The sequence below is a fragment of the Stigmatopora nigra genome, chromosome 12, assembly GCF_051989575.1.
Source record: "Stigmatopora nigra isolate UIUO_SnigA chromosome 12, RoL_Snig_1.1, whole genome shotgun sequence".
Taxonomy (NCBI): domain Eukaryota; kingdom Metazoa; phylum Chordata; class Actinopteri; order Syngnathiformes; family Syngnathidae; genus Stigmatopora; species Stigmatopora nigra.
Window position 1 is genome coordinate 10,619,730 of NC_135519.1, and position 22,022 is coordinate 10,641,751.

The window sequence follows — 22,022 nt, forward strand, 5'->3', positions numbered from 1 at the left end:
GTCTGACTGGCCCTTGCTCCCTTTTTGCTAAGTCTCTTGGAAGCAATCGTCTGCACAAACACTCTGAAAGTCCTTTTCCAGGGACAGAAACAGGCTTCTGGCATTTTCCCCTCACATAATCATTTATCATTCCCATTCCTATCGACCTTATCTTTGCCAAGCAATTTCGCAACTACCCAGTAATACACCCACAACTCAATCTATTTGCCCATGTTCATTCCAATGCTTAACTGTTGACACACATTTTCTCCAAAATAAGACGGCGGTAAGCAATGTGGAAAAATAAGTAGAGAAGTATACTGTCGTTGGAGTAAAAAATAAAAAAAGACGATGTGATTTCATGAGATGGTAAATTAAAGTGCTCATGGATTTAAGGCGGATTACACATATATTGTAATTAAAGATCTGCTTTGGCACAGACCCACTCACACCCATCCCCAGGGGCAATTTAGTGTCCAATCAGCCTACCATGCATGTTTTTGGAAGTCGAGAGGAAACCCACGCAGGGCCGGGGAGAACATGAAAACTCCATATAAGTGGATTTGAACCCAAAACTTCAGAGCTTTGAGGCCGACACGCTAACCACTCAATCCACCGAGCCGGCCTGAACTCATTCTGTTCCGATCATTTTATGGGCAAAGGAAATTAAGTCTGAAAAAAAAAAAATCAAAACGTCAAACAAGTTCTGACTCAGTTGCAGTATGAGCAGATCACAAAATAAGATTGATTTATATTTAAGTGCCAGCCTGACTACAAGTTCAAAACTATGCATCTTTCAGACATCATATGAATAAACACGAACTCCATGTTAAACAACTGGTTCAGCGCTATACAGCAGTGTTTCTTAACCTTGTTGGAGCTACCGAATTCCACCAGTTTCCTATGCGCATTCACCGAACAGTACTTTAGTGTAAAAGAAAATATGATTTTTTTTCCAAATTCAAGATATTGATAAGTTCATCAAATACTGACAGCAAGCAGGCTGAAGCGGATGTTCTTGTGATGAATCATGTGTTGGCACATCTCTCATAAATGAAATATGAATGATTTTATTCCAGAAAGGAAATTACTTCTAAACAGACATACATAGATCCAGTGCTATAGATTGGAATCCTAGACAACCCCCCCCCCACCCCCACCCCCCCCCCCCCCCACACACACACACACAGACATATTACTGTGAGCATCCACATATGAGCCACGATGTGAAACTGAGTGGGCGAACTTGGCGAAATTAACAGCAAAGAGACGCTCTGGGAATGAGCAGAGAGAGATCTGTTACACAGGGAATAAGTGTCACGGCGCTGACGGCAATAATGGCTGTAAAATAACCTACTCGTCTCGGAAAGGACTCCAAATTACCCTCACTCGCAAACATACACAATGCACTAGATTAATTTGTGGATCTTCCCCAGAAACCCAAGTGGAATGACTGACCTTAAAATAACTACAGGGCCAAGATGTATGCATATGCAATGTTCCAGTATTTTTGTTGTCTTTGTTTTGATTCAGGTGTTAGAAAGTAGTAAAAGAAAGATTCAACATGCAAAGTATGATTAAAGGAGTTATTTTGAGGAAATTGCTTCCACTTTTTTCCCTTTCAATTCAATTTCTATTCAATTTTCAATGCTATGGTAAATGGAGATTCCTTATATAGCATGTTTATCTTTGTTTTTCATCATGTCCACAGCAGGTCACATAATCTCACATTCATACATTAAAATGCAGGTCCCATACAAGGCACTGCCAACAGATTATGAGCAATTAAAGGTTACGCAACTGACAGTAGCAGTCAAATCCAGGATTGATCCATTGAACCATTAGTCCAGGGGTCACCAAGTCCGGTCCTCGAGGGCCCCTATGCAGTCTGTTTTCCATATCACCCTTCTGCAAAAGACCTGAGTCATATTACCAGGATCGTTATTAGGCTTCTGGACTGCTGAGGAGTTGATTATTTGATTCAGGTGAGTTTGAAACAGAAAATAGAGTGGATATGTGCCCTTGAGGACCGGAGTTGGGAACCCCTTCTTTAGTCACTGGACGACTTGTTCTATGACAGGTGAGGGCAAACTATTCCACAATATGGGTGCAGGTTTTTGTTCCAAAGCTATTAGAGGAAACTCTTCCAGTAATCTGGTACCTTGGAAGTGGAATGAGTGGATTGCAGTCAGGCGCTTTTTGTTTAATCAGAAACCTCATTGGTTAAATTGTCTGTGTCGGATCGGTTGGAACAAAAACCTGCACCCACAGTGGTTGGTCCACGGGGACCGTTTCACCCACCCTTGTGCTACAAAGTGCCCACTTCTTCCTTCACATTTTACCATTCATAGAACAGTGGTTGAGGTTTAGTTTCACTGCGGTGAAATGCTTAAGGCAATCCCTTTGCGAGGATTAGATATCTCAAATTATAGCTGCACAAACACAAAGCAGTAAACAGAATGTTGTTTGGATTTCTCCAGGACGTGTCTTAGAAGGTCAATTGTTGAAGTGAACCTCAAACACCCTGAGATATTAAAAGCTAAGCAGGACACATTCTCTGTGGACAAAACTTGATCAGATGGCACTGTAATCTCAGATAAAGCCACCAAGGCAGGAAACAGGTTTATGTGCAGACAACTCGGAATATAAACGGAATAATGGGGAAGGATTGTGAAATGAAGATGTCTATTAAAAAAAAATAGATCTGCCCCAACAAATGGGCATTCTGGATGTAGCTCATCTCCACAAAATTGAAACAAGAGGATTAATAGGATACTTAGTCATAGTTCTTTACAAAAAAAATGTTTGGGGCAAAAAAACATTGGTTTTAAAGTAACATCAACAACCAATTGTGCGTCAGCAAAAGAACTTCACAGCACGACATTGTCCCTCCTTGTCAACGCAGACAGTGCAAACTAATTCTTTATAATCAAACAGACTCTGCTGGGCTGCAGGTGCCTCTGGTGTTGAGGAAAATTGAAAATTATGCTTGGTACAACACACACAAAGGCATTGTGGGCAGCATCAACACCATTACATGTTGGTGCTGCAGTTCCAATAACAGACCAAAGTGGAAATGTGTTGGAGAAACTGTCAGTGTTGCAGCATTTTAATTAGGTGAGTATATAAAGAAAAGTTTTCAGTCTCAAAATACTTGGTTCTTTTATGTGATCTATTGCTACACTTAGATGAAAACAAGGGATGAATGGGTGAATAGGACAATCAATCAATTGCATCTTTGGCAGATCAGCACCCCATTCCCAAAATAACCAAGTTATCTTTGTAATCAAACACCAATTTAATGACACAAAGACGATGGAAAATGGTGAGGTCTGAGACACCTAAGATGAGGAATTTAAATGTCATTGAATTAATAAATAGATAAAAATGCAACAATTCTGATTCACTCACAAATCCTTAGATAGTGTTCCTCTGAAGGTGGGCAGTTTCTCATGGTTGAATTGAATTTATAACAAAGAACAAAAATTTGGGCTGGTGTTTTTCCTCACTTTTACATGATACTCGATGAAACCAGTCGCACACAAACGTCACTGTTTTTCTGAAAAGTTGCCAACGATGAAAATCCCATATAATCCAATCCTCTCAGATCAACCAGATTAGCCAAAGCCTGTAGGAAATTGAAAGCACGCAGATGTGCTATATATTCACCAAAAAGTGGTGTGTAAAAAAAAGGCCAGGTAATGATAAAACATCAATCTGTTACAAGTGGGTAAAATCTTTGTCCATAAATTTTCATCTATTGCCAAGACAGTATCGCAAAAATATTGCGGTCATTGGCTGCAACTCGCCAATGAAGAAAAAGGGGACTTTGTGTTCAACCAGCCTACTACGCATGTTTTTGGGATGTAGGAGGAAACCGGAGTTCCAAAAGAAAACCTACGCAGGAGCGGGCAGAACATGCAAACTCCACACAGGAAGGTCAGAATTCACTAGGCATTGAACCCTCAATCCCAGAATTGTGAGGCAAATGTACTAACCACTTGCTCACCGTTGCACCACATTGTGTTTGGTCAATGTGTATTTTAATCACAACTAACCTGATATTATACTCCTTATGCAGGTTCTAATTGTAGGATAAAGCAATACTTTTAAAAATCCTAATGTGTGAAATGGCCTTAAACAATAGGTGATATTCTTTATAGTCATACTATAGCATGCTTTTCAAAAGCATTCTCACAGTAAACTGTTCGCACCTATAGTCCAAGTTGCCGACATTTGATCGAAATAAGAATATACTCCTAATTGGCTCACAGACACAAAGGGGGTAGACAATGCACCAACTACAAAAACACACTAGACGGTTCCTTAGGGCGCTCGAGAAAGCGGACGAGGCTGCAGACACTGGCAGTTGTCCGTGATAGCCACAAAAAAAAAGAGCAAAAATGCTCTAAAACTTATTTTTGATTCAATCTTATGTAGCAAAACGCTGCACCCGTAAAACGGGGATGTTTTGTTGCCCAAAAATGCAAAGTGCAATACTTATGAGTGTATGGTAAGTGTGCCAAATCACTGATGCCCTCATTTTTACGACGGAGAAGCCTGAGAAAAGTAACACAAAACCCAATCTGAACCTTGTGGCAGCTGGCAGAAGGTGATAAGACAAATGAGTGGCTATTGGGAGTAGGATAAGGGAAGAAGGAAGGTAATTTACCAAAGAAATATTATATTCGTACAGTTGAGTGTCTGTAAAATGCTTCCATATAGACATATTTCTGGAACAAACTTTAAAATTGTGGCAGACATGCAGAGCTATGATACATCATGAAAAGTCATTTTGAATGTGTGAAATTGTTTGCAGATGAATTGTGCCATGACGCAATTGAAGCAAAATGAAGGGCTCTGATTTGTTATAACTGGCGGACACACTATAGAATCGGCCTCTAATAGTTTGGTTCCGGCCTATATCCATGCACCCTTCAATTTAACGACAGTATTTTTCCCAACAAGTACGATGAAAACGAATGAATAAATGTCTAATTTAAATCTGATAGATTGGCGGTCTCTGGAAAGTATTTATACTGACATTTAGAAGAGCCATCAATCGGTTGCTGATTTCTACTTAAGACTTTCTATCTTTCAACTATGGATGTATTCATTGCTACAGCGTTTGTCCTCACTATGGAACCTGAGCCTATCCTTCCTGATCGAGGTGTGGTACACCCCAGACTGGTCATTATATAAGCACACCTACACAGTTAGTCTTAAATGAGCCTCTAATCCATGCTTGGGAAGGTGGGTGTGATGCTACATTAACACTTCCAATGCCTGCCATTTTTAGAATAGGCAAATTTAAGAGTTTCCGGGACAAACTGATATTTTTTTTCTGGCGTAGAGGCTATCAACTGAAAGGTTAGATACATTGTGTGAAAATAAAACTGAGTTGAAAAACTACAATGACTTTGATACAATAATATTGGTTCAATCATAACTAATACCACTGAACAAAGTGTATATACCTAATTGTCCCACATACCTTAAATACTTTAATCTGAAAGTATAGTTATGTTAAAACAGCATCCGGCTGCCACATTAGTATCAATTCATTACAATTAAAATTGATCTTGACTCTAAATGCGCAAAACAATCAACTGAATGAGTATAGTACCACCTTATCCTGAATTGCACTAGAAAAGGCAATGAAAAAAGCAACAACCTCACTGAGTGGAGTGGAAAGTGACACTCACAAAACGTGTCCTTTCTGTGATACAAAACAGCTGTTTAGGCTGAGGACTGATAGAGGAAGAGGAAAAGAGAGGATTATAGTCAAAGCTTCTTTGTTGCATACCGCCACAACACAGACTGCACATTCAGCAGAGAAAAAAGCAATACGTCGAGAGCGCGGCGGATTCTGAGGGGAGCGAGCTACCGACATCCTTAAAAATTTGGAACTTACAGTAGTTGTCTCACAGAAATTGCACTTATTTCATATTCTTTTCTCTCCAAAAAATGTCGTTATTTAGAAATCATACAATATATCAAAGAAAAACCCAATTTAATTCCAATTTAAATGTACCACTGTTGCAGTATCATTAAATGGAAGTGACACAAGTCTTCCTTACCTACATTTACCTCCATCTGTTTCTGGACATAACCTCAAAATATCAACAAAGTGAGAACATTTAAGAACATGTTAACATTTCGACTAACATATTAATGTCTGAGATGAGATGTGCCGTCTCTTGTTTTGGAACATTGTGATATTATCAGCCGGCCAGGTTTAGACAAGATATGGTCGATTTTAGGCATAAAAGGCAAGCCTTGGGAGGCAGTTCAGCTTGTGACATGTTATGAGAGGTCTGTCGAAACTCTGCAGTGTCCAAATAAACAGCCTTCGGTTTAAGTCGTTTCTGGTCTTCCTTCACGATTAATTGTATTGCTGGTAGGAATCCACGTTTGGAAGGAAAATTCCACAACAGTTAGCATTACAAATAGGATCTTGTTGACAGCTAAAAAGACAGTTAACTGTCAAAAAAATGTATTTCTTGTCTATGATGGAGAAGATTAGAATTATGGGATTTTTTTAACGAATAGAATTTTACCCCCCAAAAAATGTTAGTTCTCTTTTGATTGCGTTCTGGTTTAAAAAAAAAAAACATCAAAACAAAAACAACATGAAATATTCCTCCATCTGTTCTCACAAGTATCAATCTTACAACTGAAAGCACATTTATTTTTCTTTCTGTATTAATGACATTTTGGAGGCAATTGTAATTTCCATTTCATATTAACAAGTCAATACAATGCAATCAATTTAATGCTTACTAATTAAAAAAACGTTATTATATTTGCACTTCAGATTAAATTTCATCTTGCATAATCAATAACAAGGAGAAGAGATTCTCAACCTACACCCCTCACCCTCCTCCCAAAGCCGTTAAAAGAAATGAAACACAAATGACCAATCATTGCATGTTAAGAACAATGTGTGCGGCGGCTTCAATGTTCCATTCTATCTTTAGATCCATTGTCAAACTACTAATAGAAAAGTAAAGAGCGAAGCTGAGGAGAAACCGAGGAACCTACGTATATCTCATCTTGAGGAACGAAGCAGACGTTGGGAAAAAGAATTGCGCACATATTTTTGTACTTGTCTGTCTGTTTTCTCTCTGCTGCCGCAGAAAATGGGATGCCACACACACACACACACACACACACACACACACACACACACACACAAATTTACACACTCCAGCAATCCGTCACCGGCTCTTCTTAGTAATTGTTGATCTTAAAAGGAAAGAGTAGGTGCTGAATATACACGCACATAGAGTTTCTTCCAACTAAGTTGGTAGACAAAATCTAATTCAATACTAAAACTTCTACATTCAGTACAAGTCACAATGGTGGTTGCATTGGTTACATCCAAGTGAAAGCAAGTGCTAGATTTTAATAAGTACTGACTATATAGAATATATAGTGCAGAGCGAGTGCCCTTTCACAAATGTTACAAATTTTAATAAGTGAAACAATTTGAAAATAACAAATGCAAATACCGACACACTGTACTTGTCCGATCCACTATCCGCTCTTGTACTCCAAAGTAAAGCCAAAATATTCCCATCTATCTTAAGAAAGTTTTTCTTCGCCTCGCTCTCACTATCAAACTGTTATACTTTACCTGAAATTGGTCCGATGGGGTTTGCAGAATGTGTGGATGGTTGGTAATAAATGAACTGAATACCTCTCATATCATGTGGTTGGCTCTGAAATACAGCCTACTTCGTCTCTTTTTAACTAGGTCTTTGTATGGTCTACCGAGATTTGGCTGACCTTCGCATCTTCATGGGGAGAGATAGAATAGACCAGGCTGTCACCAAATGTTCCCTGGCAAGCTGGTCTGGGCTTGTTAGAGGAACAGCGATCAAAGAGATTGCAAGCCAAGTCAATAGAAGCAATAGTGACTCAGAGGTGTAGATATGGCAAAAGAGGTTGGATTATGCCACTGTCAAATTCGCCAATAGACATCCGCAAAAACATGCATAAATCAAACAATAACACAAGAATGTGTTCAAATTCAGTCAAAGCTTATAGGAAATGTATGAAAAATGATGCGCAAAAACATTCCATTACAGAAATTAATAGCTGAGTAACACTTTGTTCATCTCTTTTTGGTCTAATGCCCTGCATCAAATATCTTTGATGAATATAATACACACTAGTACATATTTTGGGACAGCAGCAGCAAAATGCAATGATGCGACGCCAGACATTCCGAATGAGAAAGAATTTTAATTTGGTCTTTGATATTACCTTAAAAAATGTGCTTTGCGCTTGTCATTCAATCCAATGAGCACATGTACCGAATGTGGTAGCCAATAAGTGTATATATATATATTCCAAGACAGTTAAAAACAGCCTATTCAGTCTTCTAGAAACGTTCTGCTCTTGCCAGCTTTGGGTCGTATTTAATCAATCTCTTATTTTCATTCTTGTAAGTACAGAGAAGCCTGTGGTCACAAAAAAAAATGTTGAAACTGCAAACTTCTGAGTTTCATTTCTCAGGGCTTTGTTGGTCAACAAACGGTGATTTCCAATGGTTATATGTCATTAAAGACACCCAAAATTGTATCACTTGAAAAAGACATTTTTTAAATTATTACTATGCATGTATGATATTCAATGAGAGTGATTTAATTGGGTTATGTCACCAAGGATGATCCATTTTTGTGCTCGTCAGACAGACTTTGTCTTTCTGTCTCTCATTATTTTCTGTTCTATGTGAGGCACATAAGATAATTAAACAGAAATCTGATAGTTTAGTGTAATGCACTAAAAACTGACCAAATAGTATGTTGTACTTGGACCCAGCATGTCATCAACCCATTGCTGTGCACATTAAAAGAGCACATTAAAAGAGTGTACAATGAAATCTATTTTCCAGGTTTTGGTCACGGTAATATAAATATTTCCCACAAAAGAAACACAATGTCTTTTAAAAAATAATAATATTCCCTGAATTAAAATGAAGGGGAAAGAATACTGAGAAGTAGCTCTAAAAACTAATTTAAGGTAACGAATTTTTAAAAACGAAGTCGAAAAAACTAACTTTTTTGTATAATTATGGCAAGTTTTGACAATATTTTAAGGTTGATAGAGTAAAAAAATGTCAGCCTGCTGAGATCAACAAAAGGTGATGAATTAAGCTTTTTAATAATTAAGTTACAGACACTAGTAATGGTATGTTTGGAGTTATTTGGTCACAAAAAAAGATATTTGAAAATGTTCAATGTTGATTTTTAGTACTAGAACCAGAAACACTATTTGTTCGGAGTATTGCGATTCCTTTTATTATTATTGTACAGATTTGTTTTCCTTTTTTGTAACTGACTGACTGACTTTTCAGCTTATCCCCTCAGGGGTCGCAAGAGAAAAACAGTCGATTGCATGACAGGTTTTTAGAAAAAATAACTGCTATGAACTGTAAATGCCCTCACATTTTCAGGATTTTATTTTAATGTTAGGAAAAGAGTAAACTGCAAACATAGCACAGACCCACATACCAGCCCTACCAGACCTCATGTCTTAAAATGTAAGTGTATTTATATAACACACAAAAACTCCCTTCACGCAATTTCTTTATATACGTTTACAATTTTTGCGCATGTACGATTGTTGCAAAGCTATAACAAAATGTTTTGAACATGTTCCAAATGTTGTCTTCTCATCCATTGCATTTGACTGTACATGCAAATTAAAAAGAAATGTATAACACATACTCGCTCCAAATAACTAATCACTTGCAGACAACAAACGTATGTTTATCCCATCATGCCTGAATCTACATCAACGTGTTCATTCGCATCTGTGAGTACGTATGAATGCGTGTTGTTACCGAGATGTTGTGTCAGAAGCAGATGACTGATTGTAAATGTGACAGCCTTTGTGTAAGGGTGTGTATGTGATGTATGTGTGCTTCTTTTGCAGTGTGACAGGGCCAAACCCTGGGGTTCCTCTAATCACCTCCACCTCTTCCTCCTCCTGGCTTTTGTGTTGTCTGTCACACTGACGCCGTTACTGAGGAACCCTTAGTGCGTGCACTCAATCTCCCCAACAGACTGCATGGCTACATTTCAAGAATTCCCTTGTGTACTACTACCCTCTAAAGTAGCTTTAAGAATATTATGTGCATATTTATTTCACGTGCAAGACTGTCTCAGCAAAGAGACATTCTATTGTGACACTTAAAAGGGCACATCAATTGCCCTTCAGGCATCCTCCACACCACCACACCGACTTCACCTTCAATCCAGCATCTCAAATGTGAAAAAGGCAGCTAGCTGACGATAAAGGACTCTCTTTTGCCTTGTACCCACGCTGAGTGGGTTTGAGTGGCATCCTCCATAGCTTCCACGCAGTAATAGTTTGGCTGTTTACCGATTTTTCCGCCTACACTTACTAATGAGTGACATTCAGTCTGGGAAAATGACTCCAGCGGGATATTGGACACAATATAATCCCCTAATGCATATCTGATGTTTTGAGTGGCAGGGTGAGTTGAGTGCACTGGTGACATCAGGCTTGATCACACTCACAGAAAGCACACAGTAACCAAACAGCTGATAAAAACTACACTCAAAAGTATACACTATGGTTCCCTGGTAGAGTACTTTTAACGTGTATGCGGTTGTTGGAGAGTGGAAGCCGCAAAGTAGGAAAGAGGTAATAGTTAAAGCAAAGTAAGATAAATGTAAATTCTACTGTGTTGGCATACAATCGGAAATGGAAATGATTGTGACAAGGAAAGGCAGATCATGCATTTTTATTCATGCTTATTGGCAGGACACCGCCAAGCAACAAGCCACGGTTCTCACTAAAATTTGCACCACAGTCAAGATTCTATGCCACACAGTAGTGTTACATTTACTCAGAAAATCAGAGGTACAGTTTAATTGCTATTATTTATTTATTGTAAACATCCTGCAACCAGCAAAATGTTATGTCTATGGGTCTATTGACATAATTTCAATGTTACAAAGCATAGACGTACTAAATCTAGATCACAGAACTTAAGGAAACTTGAAGTGAAAGTTACCAAACTCTGTTTTTTTCATAAATCATTTTAAAAATTGGTAGAATATTCAAAGACAATTAACTTGATTTCCACAACTTAACTGACCCACACAAGTGACTACATGAATCCTAAATGTAATCAAAACCTGGCCATGAAGCTCAGTAATAAATGTAACATTTTAAAGGCTAAAAATTTGGTGACATTTGTCAATTTAGTTTTGATTGTTTTACAAGGACCATGCAATTATTAGAGTGTGAAAGGGAACAATCAGGTACGGCTTTTTATATTTTTAATTTAAATTTACAGTGAATAACTTTGTTAGACAGCTTAGGAAGCAAAAACCGTACTTTGGAACAAATGACTTGGCTTTACATTATTGCCCATATTAAAAAAAAGCTTAGCAATGAATATTTTACTGGACATCATACAACATTGTGAAGCTATTTCTACTTCCGTCTCCATCGACTTTATCACTATTCTGCAACCTTTAATCTTTCCTCACGTCTCTCCCCCTTTTCCAAGCAATTCTAATTGAACAAAGGAGTGAAAAGGCAAGAAGACAAAGGAAGACATGAGCCAGGGCTCATTTCAATAAACGATCGCCTGGCCCAGTCTGGAGTTTTGGTCAAAAATGAAAACTCGTTAGCATCGATCCTGGCTTGGAGCTTCATTGACCTGCAGTCCCTTTGTGGTCTGACAGACATGTAGAGGTGAATGGGAGGAGACCGATTCTGACAGTAAGTTTGATTATGGGATATATATAACAACAAATGTGAGAAATAAAACACAATACTAGAAGTAAAGACGGAGACAAAAAGTCAAACATTTATTTTAATGAGACATGAACTGTCATATTTTGTAGTAAAACCCAAAATACAGTGATTAAAAAAAGGTCTAAATCCAATTAGAACTGTTTTAAATACCTATTGACACTGTTGGTCCAACCAGAGCATTATTCTTAGACAAACTGATTTGTATTTATTTTTTATTTTTCTATTTCACATGAGCATTATATAATTGTGAGAAAAGACAGGGTGAGGAGGAGGAGTGTGAAAAAAAGAGAAAAATAGAGTGCATAGCAAGTGGGGGCTCTCATTGGTATTATTTAGAAATATAGCCAAGACATTTGGAGGTGTCGCACCAAGGAAACTGTAGATAGGCAATTAAAGCAACATAATCTTTTCTACATACAAACATCCTCACCGGAGAGGTGTAAATATTTTATATGCTAGGGATAAATAAGTAGGTGATGGCGATGCACCACAAAAACTATATTAAAACATAACAAAATATCAATATCTATTGGTATGACTGTATATACCAATTGGATAAAACTGACTAATGCTTTTTGTGCAATAAATCGAAAAAAGAAATTGAAAGGGGGGGCAGGAAAATAACCAAGTTCTGAAGACCCTGAAATCCTGCATCACTTCTGGTAGCCTACTCTGTTTTTTTCCCTAATAGCGAAATGGAATTAAAGCTATGTTTTGTGTTCTTTATATATATATTTTAAAGAAAAAAAATACAAAGGTTGTGGCTCAGTGAAGTCCAATCTATTGAATTCAGAAAAATCCCCCCATAGGTGACATTAGGACTAATCTTGGATGGTCATGTTAAATTGCATACGGTGGTATAATGAGAACAACCATTAACACTCACATTCAGTCACACCATAACAGAGTAGCAATTACTCACGCTGTCTGCGCAGAAGTCAGGCAAATTAAAAAAAAATAACAACCCCGGCCGGACTCTACCATAATGGCAATTTTTCCAAATCATATTCATCTAATTTGAGCAGATTCCATCAGCAACATTGGGGCAAACATGTGGGTTTCCAGAGTCTGCTCCTTCGCCATTCTTAAAATTCTTACATTCATCATTCTAGTCCTTCCTTCTCAGTGGATGAAAATGTTTCGGAGTGATGAACTAAAGAGAAGCTCAACAAGTCTGGGATGCCTGGAGACAACTGCAGGGGGTCACAAGAGTCCTAGTAACAGCATCAATCCGCTACTAGGAGTCCCATAGCACCAAATTTGACACGCTAACTACTTTACTTTAGCCCGGAAACAATTTCGTTCAGAAAGGGTAAAAAGTATCATTTTCCCTACAGGGAAGTACACGAGTCACCAAGTAGGCACTCAGTGACATCCATCATCGCTTGGTAAAAGGGACAGAAAGAACTTTTTAAACTGTGTGCGGGTTGATAATATTGTACACATAGGTATGTGTGTGTGCGCATGTGTGTGTGCACACAACTCATTCTTTTGTGGAGTTGATGTGATCCTGCTTTGTGAGGTGGAAGAGCAGATTACTGCTGCACACTTCTATAATTACCTCTCATCTCTCAGCCGCTGCACTCAAACACAACAGGGAATGCGTTCTATGCAGACTACCCCACACACAGACCCACACACACACACACACACACACACACAGACACGAGTGCACAGAGCGGAACGCTCGACAAGCACAATGTGAGCAAGCTGAGGGGGATTATTTCTAGTAGGTTATATTTCACTTGAATGTTGATTTGAAAACACCCACACTGCCTTTAAGTAACACAGGTTAGGGGTGGGTGCATACGCACACTCTCTTTACCACACACACACACTCACAGAAACGCACAGGAGTTGCTTGCAAGCTAGAATGACTCACCTGAAGCTACCCTTCCCACACAAACACCCACTTAATAATCTATTCTCACAACTACACTTGTGCTTTACATCTTTTGTGTATGCGCTTGACAGAAGCGCACCTGTCACCGTAAGAACACACACTATTATTTCACATCCAAATGCCACAATGAGTAACTCAAGTTCATCAACGCAACGCCGTACCCTGTAGACTACTACAGTTATCAGCATCTTAAAGAGTTGAGCTCAGTTCAAAGCATTGTATTGATTTTTGTTTATAATTCACCACCAGAGCTAAACTTCATCTGAATCAGGGTTATGTTTTCAACGATGTGTAAATAATTTTCAATTGTTTTCATTTTAAAATGAATATGCAAATCAAATAACAATGGGCAATGATTAACAATTGTGCCGTCACATAAATTTGGACACAATATCAGCATGATTAGAATGTAAATAAATTGTGGAGAAAAGTCAATGAACCTAAGTAATATAATACACAATTAAACATGCAAATATCTGGGATGCAATGATGCAAAATTCTTACGTGGCATCGGAAAAGCACAAAGTACTCAAAGATCTCAACAAAGTAATCTCTTTAAACTTGTTCGAACCTTTATAATACATATTTCAGAAGTACTTGATGTGGCAGATGAACTGATAAAATGCCACTAAAAATGGTCAGTTGGAAGTGTAAAGCTTCACACCACTGTTCTGCATTTCCCAATTTGCCATTGCTAAGGTTGTGATTAACACCTCCAAAAGGTGAAATGGGCAACCTCATTCTTGGTAAGTGTCATTTAAGGGGCTTTCAATGACATTTTCCCTGTGGATCTAGGGAGAGCACAGCTGCTGAGGACGGCATGCATCCCTCTGCAATGCCAGAGGTGCATTCAGGCATGATGTGGAAATGCTACCGAGACAGCTGTCACGCAACTGTGCACATATTAGACAGTGAGGCTGTGAGCCACGACCTCAAGAGCCTGCATCGATGGAAAATGTCCCTGGAGAGAGAGATCTCTTCTCACTGGGAGAGCACAGGTAAGTGCACATGGTAGACAATTAAGTGAGTGGGGAAAAGCCAAAATGGGATTCCTCATCCCACAAAGATTCTTGCTTCAGTTTTACATACAGTCATATACACAACTGTACATAGATCTCACTAAAAGACAACTTCTATTTGTCATAGGAATTATTGTCTTATGGTTTACAGTTAGAGTGCCAGATGAAGACGCCAACGATAGCAGAGATGCCGAAAGATCCTTCCACTTAATGATCCAAGGATCATTCTTCTGTTTGCATAAGTGTGGTGATAGATGATCCAGTGTGCCGTGAGAAAGTATTGAATTTGTCCTAATTGGTTCAAATATTATTATTGTTTTCTATGAACAACATGTTTTGGTTCATCCATCTCTATCAATGACGTAAAGCGACAGGGAAAATAATGAAAAGCCCTTACAGCAAAGGTCAGAACATACAATTACGATGTGTATAGATAAACAGATAACATATGCACATTATTTTCGTGTATGTTCCCAATCATACTATTGTGACATTTTGTTAGGTGGTACTGTATGTTATGAGAGTTTCAAATGTACCAATGGCTAAGTAAACATTGTAAAATGCAATAGTAATCCAGAGTTACAGTACTCTAACTACACCCTAGACCAGTCTCCAGTCAACTATAGGGGACACAGAGAGACAAACGACCATACGGAGTTAGAATCATACTGCCACCAGCAGGAATTGAGCCCGTGCCTCTATAGTCTACACACCATCAGGCGGCTTCAATCCAATTTCAGAGGGAATAATGATTTTTGTTGCACAGAAACAAAGCGCCAGGAGATTAATGCACATCAAGCCAAAGCATAATAAACATTTCCCAGTATCTCCCGATCTTTATCTCAGTGGAAACCAATGGCTTCCACCTCTCATCATTCCATAACTCAGCCTGGTCAGCAACAATCACATTTGAAATTTTCACAGCAATCACCAACATTGCACAACCATGCACATGCAATATGGAAATGAAGAGATTCAATATGCTTTCAGGATTCCTTCACTTCAGTTTTGTTGTCTGTCAAGTTAGCCAAGGAGGGACTTTAAGAACTATAGGAAAGAGTATGATAATTCATTTAGTCATTCTCATTTGTGTTGGGATTATTTTCAATTGTGTAAACAAATCCTAATATTTATTGGTTGAACATGTTAGATATTTACTCAAATATATTTATATATCTATAGTCTTACAAAAAGACTTTGTTAAAGATGTCGTTTCGTAACTTGTATTCTAAAATGTAGACATATTTTACATTGAATTAGCATAGAATGCTCCTCAATATTTATTATTAACCCCTAAACCATTTAAAAATTGTTCAAATAATATCACAATTTTGTATGAAATATATATGTAAATTTGTGTACGTATGCAAAAAAATACTTCAGAGATTTGAAATGAAAATGATCAGGTACATGAAGTGGATTTACGTTTTGACAAATGGTTTCCCATTGAGGCTTTTCCTAACTTAAATATTTTGTAAATAGAGGTACTGGTGCATATACAAATTCCTGAACCATGCTCATGAAGAAAAAGTGAAAAGAAAATGCCAATAACCCTTTGTATTAAAAGTATATTATGATTGATGTTAGCTTCATTATTGAAATTGTTATTTTACATGAATTTCAAATGATGAACTAATGTGATGTGTTCTTTATCGTGGATGTTTAGACTGCTTTGTTAGTTTTCTTTTAGTTTGTGTACAAATCAGTTTTTGTCATATTACTTGCAATGGGTAGATCAGAAGATTTTTAAAACCAATTCCCTCTTAAATATTTTAGATCGTTTTACTAGAATAAAATGCATATGTTCAAACTATTTTTTTCTCAAAAGAACTGTAGTTTAATGACCATCTCTCGTTTGTAATCCGGGATTTATTCTAAATCAGAAGTCAAAATGTTTGAGTCATCGCGCTTGACCTTCAGGTAAAGAACGCACAAGAGTATGCAATAAATAAAATATGCATATTTTAAGAATGTTTGAGAAGACGCACCAAGCACATGGGACAATTTAAAGCTCTGAAGTCTTCATTTTTACTCAAAGATCAACAACATTTGCTGACCAGTCGGTCACCACGTGTGGTTGATTTCTCTAATGAACTTGCGCATTATAAAGATAACACAAATGAAAGCGCTTAAAGTGGAGGACCGACTGACAGCATATTAAATCATGCACGGCACACAACACCCGGCGGTGGCCCAAATGTTGATAGTACTCACCCGTCAGGGGGTCGTAAGATCCGTCCAGCTCTCGGGAGTCAGTCAAGCTTTCGCGGTTTTTGCTCTTCATTTTTGGTGTTTTTTAGGTCTGATCTCAAATGTCTTCTAGGAAGGCGATGGCTTTTCTGCGTCTATTAAAGAAATTTTGAGCACCTGTTAACTAGTCGGATTTGCCGTGCCAGGGAGCTGTAAAACGGCAGGCGTAAACTCCCCCGGCGTCGCTCCTTCTCTCCGGCGTCCTGCTGCCGAGTGAACTCGCGTCTGCGTCCGCGCTCACGAGCGTGACGCGCGCGCACAGATCTGGACGCACGCGGGGGAGCGAGGGAGCGACTCCAATTGAGTTAGCGTCTGATTTTAATTCATTTCATTTCATTTTCTGAACCGCTTCATCCTCATTAGGCTCGCAGGGGGTGCTGGAGCCTATCCCAGCTGACTCCGGACCAGAGGCGGGGGGAACATCCTGTATTGGTGGTCAGCCAATCACATGGCACAAGAAGACGAACAACCATGCACACCACATCTAAACCTATATAATGTCCAATCAGCCTACCATGCATGTTTTTGGAATGTGGGAGGAAAGGGGAGTACCCAGAGGAAACCCACGCAGGCCCGGAGAGAACATGCAAACTCCACACAGGTGGATGTAACCTTGATTTGAACCCAGGATCCCAGAGCTGCGAGACCGACACACTAACCACTCGCATCACCGCCCGCCCTGATTTTCTCGGTAATCAGCTTACTGCCGACATCCAAAAAACATGCATGGTAGGCTGTTTGAACTCTAAATTCTCTAAATTTCCCCTAGATATGATTGATGACGATTGAGGGTTCCCCGCAACCCTTGTGAGGACAAGTGGTTCAGAAAATAAATGAACATAAACTTGTTAAAAACATGAACAGTGATTTGAGAAGTGGTAGTCAACACTTGTCCTAAACATACAAATGTTACTTCAGCATGACTTTAAGGGGCAATATAGTCAAGTTGGTATATTTTACATCTGTTTTTAATTTGTTTGTCGTTTTTCTCATGAAAGGGAAACAAGGGCTGGGCAATAGCCTTAAGATCAGCAAGAAGGCGCATGCTAACCAAAAAAATCAATAAAATACATAACCATTTGACTGGTGACCTATTGAAATACATAGAACAATCCGGGGTAATACCCTAGAGCCCTCAATTAACGAGCCGTTATTGAATCTAATACTAACTATACTAATATAATACTAATTATCATTTACACCACAAACAGTGGACACAACAAACCGTTGTTTTGAAACAGACACAGTAACACTTGGAAGTACAGAATAAAAACATTACTTAAAGTTCTGAACATACTCCTTATTTTTCTCTACTTCTGATGAACAAATGGGCGACCAATCCCAACAAAATATTTCACAGTGATGGTCCATTACACACTGATTGGATTCCTGTCTGCGCTGAATAAAATGAGACGAGTAGATCCAGATTCAAAATTAAGGCAACAACGAGCATGAAAAAAGAGGATTGCCGTTCGATCGATTTGCATTGAGTTGGAGGAGATTTCAGACTGTTTGCTGCAAATAAAAGGAGAATAAGTGAATCATTGAATGTAAGTGCAAGTCACAGACACTCCCTCAAGATTTTAGATAAATTACGGATTATTTCTAATCTGCTTCAATCAATATAATTGCATTTGTATAAAATGATTTAAATATTGAAAGTCTAAACAGAAAAGACTGTAAGACAATTTCCCCCACAAAACTTTGTTGAAATGCACCCTTTTGGCTCTTTGTGCACCATCAAGGTGAGTGATTTGCCCTTGAGACTAAACTATGAATATTAAGAGCAGAAATGGCTCCCAAGAGCCTTAAAGCGAAAGGTGCATGTTTGTGCATTTAAAGTGGGTCTTCAATAACCTCTGCATTGATCAAGTAATGTACAGTGTAGGATTTAATGCCAATCGACTTATATTTTGAAAGGTAAACATTAAAATTATCAGATGGGACTTGACTCACTTTATTATTTTGCACATATAACCAAGTAAACATGATTTCCACAAAATAGAGCGCGCCCGCCAATAAACGATACCACCATCCCAAAAAATAAGAAAAATAAATACACTCATAAGGTGCATCAGTGTTGTCAGACATAGAAAGATTTGATTGATATAAAATCATGTATCTAAATATTTGGAGAAAACCCTCTATATACTTGTAGTTTGGTGTGCTATATAATGCAGAAATGACATGTGCATGTATCCTTTTATAATTAGAGTCAACTATTCCAGATTTAATGATGGCCTGAAAAAAAAAAAAGAATTTAATTAACATGAAGTCATACAGTGAAATGTTTCACATTGTGGTGAAGGAAAAATTCAGTAAAAGAAACTGTGGTTACTCCGAATATCAGGTGCAGCCACAGCAGAAAAGGTACATTACCCCCAAATAGCTGATAGCTGTCATGGGTGGTATTCTGGTGCCAAGCCCTCCAAAATAGAGCAAAAATGAGGTCTTGTTAAAGAGCACTAAAAAGCCCTTCAAATGCGAGAATGACACTTGGTTTCATGATTCACCGAAGACACTATCCTTTTGCACTGAGCTGTCACTTTGGCCTCATAGCCGCCAGCGCTCGAGAGACTGATGATGTCTACTGAGACTGGCTGACTGACAACACACATGCACACACTCCCCAAACACAAACACATAAATACAAAATGAAGCGTCACTTACTTTTCAATAGCTGTAATACTGCAGCTTTGCAGATTCTCCAGCATATTTTACAACCACAGAATACTTTTTTTTATCTACACTGTTACAAGAGGTTACAAAAAGATGTTTTGACATACACTTCAGACTAAAATAATACAATTAAATGCAGATGTCAATACTTCTACAAAAACAGCAAAGGCAACAGACTGAGAGCAGTAGTTCCCTGGAAATATTTCATATTTTACTACTTTTTTTTTATTTTAAGAAAAATGTTTGGTCAAAACATACTATAGGTTCCCAACAAGTCCCTGTAGTTGGCTGGGATAGGCTCCAGCACCCCACCATGACCCACATGATGGTCAGGGTAGGCGAATGAGGTAATGAATCAATGAATGAATTTCTTTAAAATGAATTTCTGCCCCAACTGGTGAAAAAAGATATTGGCTAAAACACTACAGTATACAAAGAGTAATGTAACAAGTATTATAACTAATTACATTCTGCAGGAATTATTAAAGTCTTGTAAGGCATTACTATTTCAGAGTTATGTACCAAATATATACACAAACACATACATATACACATACATACACACATATACATATATAGATAAACACACATACATACACGTATATACATATATACATAAACACACATACATACACGTATATACATATATACATATACACACATACATACACGTATATACATATATACATATACACACATACATACACGTACATACATATATATACATATGGTAGTCGGCCAAGTGACCTAAAGTGGAGGGAAGCGTTTGCCTTGTTTTCCGAATATCTTGAGAAGTCAGAGCATTTTCGCTCTCTCTTTAAGTCACAAGGAAGTCACATTATATCAGTTGAGTTTCACTATAGTGAACACAAAACATGTTAATGTTAAGACAGATTTTCCTCAAATGTGTCACATAAACATTGTTGAAATGTACAATTTCAGTCCCCGATTTAGTCCTGCAAGGATGGGCTTACTTTTGTGTGAGCGTGAATGTCAGCAATTGTGCACAAGCCTCCTCGGGGTTTTGAATAAGTAATGCAGAAGCGCCTAATGAAAGATAATGTCTAGCTAATGATCTGTCAAAATGAATTGTTTGCTTATAGAGAGAGAGAGAGAATATCTTGTGCTCCAACTCCCAACCTTTAATGAACATTGGATGAAATTACTGGGCAACACATCGAACACACACAATGAAAGCATTTGCAGTCCGGGCAAACAAAGAGACACAAATTACAATATACGACTCATGTCTATTCTGCATTTTAATGAAGGAAATACAATGGGATAAAACTCAAACTCCCAAAAATGATCTTCTTGACAATAGCTTTAGAAAGAGGATTAGCAGTGTTGTTGTTTTTGTCTTGGTGATCCCCTTCCAACATGTTGGACCAATGACAATCATGAAATATATTCCAATTAATAGCTGTTTATCGCTCTAAAATGTATTATGCAAATTCTATTTAAGTTCCCACATAGTCGCTCAGCAAATACACAGGAGATGGCCTATTTAACATAATAAACAAAAAACCACATAATCCCAAAAATGTCAGGAATATACCCCGACAAAACATTGGTAAACTTGAAAAGTATTAAATAACTACTACCTGACTTTGAGGGTTTCTATACATATTTATGCCGGTGTATTGTTATATGTTGTTGATTTTAGTGGGGGTGGAAAAAGAGATGAGGAAAAATAGGATTTTGGATTTGTGGGTGAAATGTTTTGAGAATAGTTGTGTTACATGTATTTATATTGTGTAGTGTCATGTAGTGGTTCACTCCAGATATATTTGTTATAATTTGACACTTTAACACAATACATTTCAACACAAAATAAATGTAGCGTATTAAAGTATGAAAGTATAGACTTTTCATTTGAAAGAAAATACTATTTTTTAAGGGGGATGACATTGTGTTAAAGCTGAAAGTCTAAATATTATTATGCAATTAAAGTTTGCACCAAAGCATCATTTGGGTGACTTGGAAAGTGTTATTACTATGAGTAATCACTGCTTACAAAATAGATTTTAATTCATGTAGTCTTGCTACTCTTAACTGAATTGAGCTTTTGTTTATTTTCTTAAATCCTCTCCTATTTCATTGTCTTCATTATTCTTTGTCAACCATTCATGCAGCTTTTGAACAACGGCTCATTGATTGAAGGCATGGTGTTCTTTGCAATCAATGCGGCTTGCGTCGTCATCCGTAAAGGCCTCATCTCCCACTTGAGACTGTCATCTACTGTGCAGTCAGTCGATGGTTTTATAAAGTGGTCGAAAGCCATCATTTTAATTTATCTCAACATGGGAAATTAGGAATATCTATTGCATAAATGATTCGACTTTTGACCTTTGGATCTCTCCTGGGTTGTATCGTACTCAAAAGTG

The 22,022-nt window shown here is 37.9% G+C and overlaps 1 protein-coding gene across 1 annotated transcript in view; it reads right to left on the bottom strand.

Annotated features, from left to right (window-relative positions):
• The window catches only part of LOC144205168 (A-type potassium channel modulatory protein KCNIP2), a 59,323-nt gene extending 42,075 nt beyond the window's left edge, over positions 1–17,248 (bottom strand). The window contains exon 1 of the mRNA XM_077729343.1: positions 16,921–17,248. Within this exon, the coding sequence (XP_077585469.1) occupies positions 16,921–16,990 (70 nt within the window). The 5' untranslated portion in view covers positions 16,991–17,248. The remainder of the gene's footprint in view (positions 1–16,920) is intronic.
• Between the last annotated feature and the right edge of the window lie 4,774 nt (positions 17,249–22,022).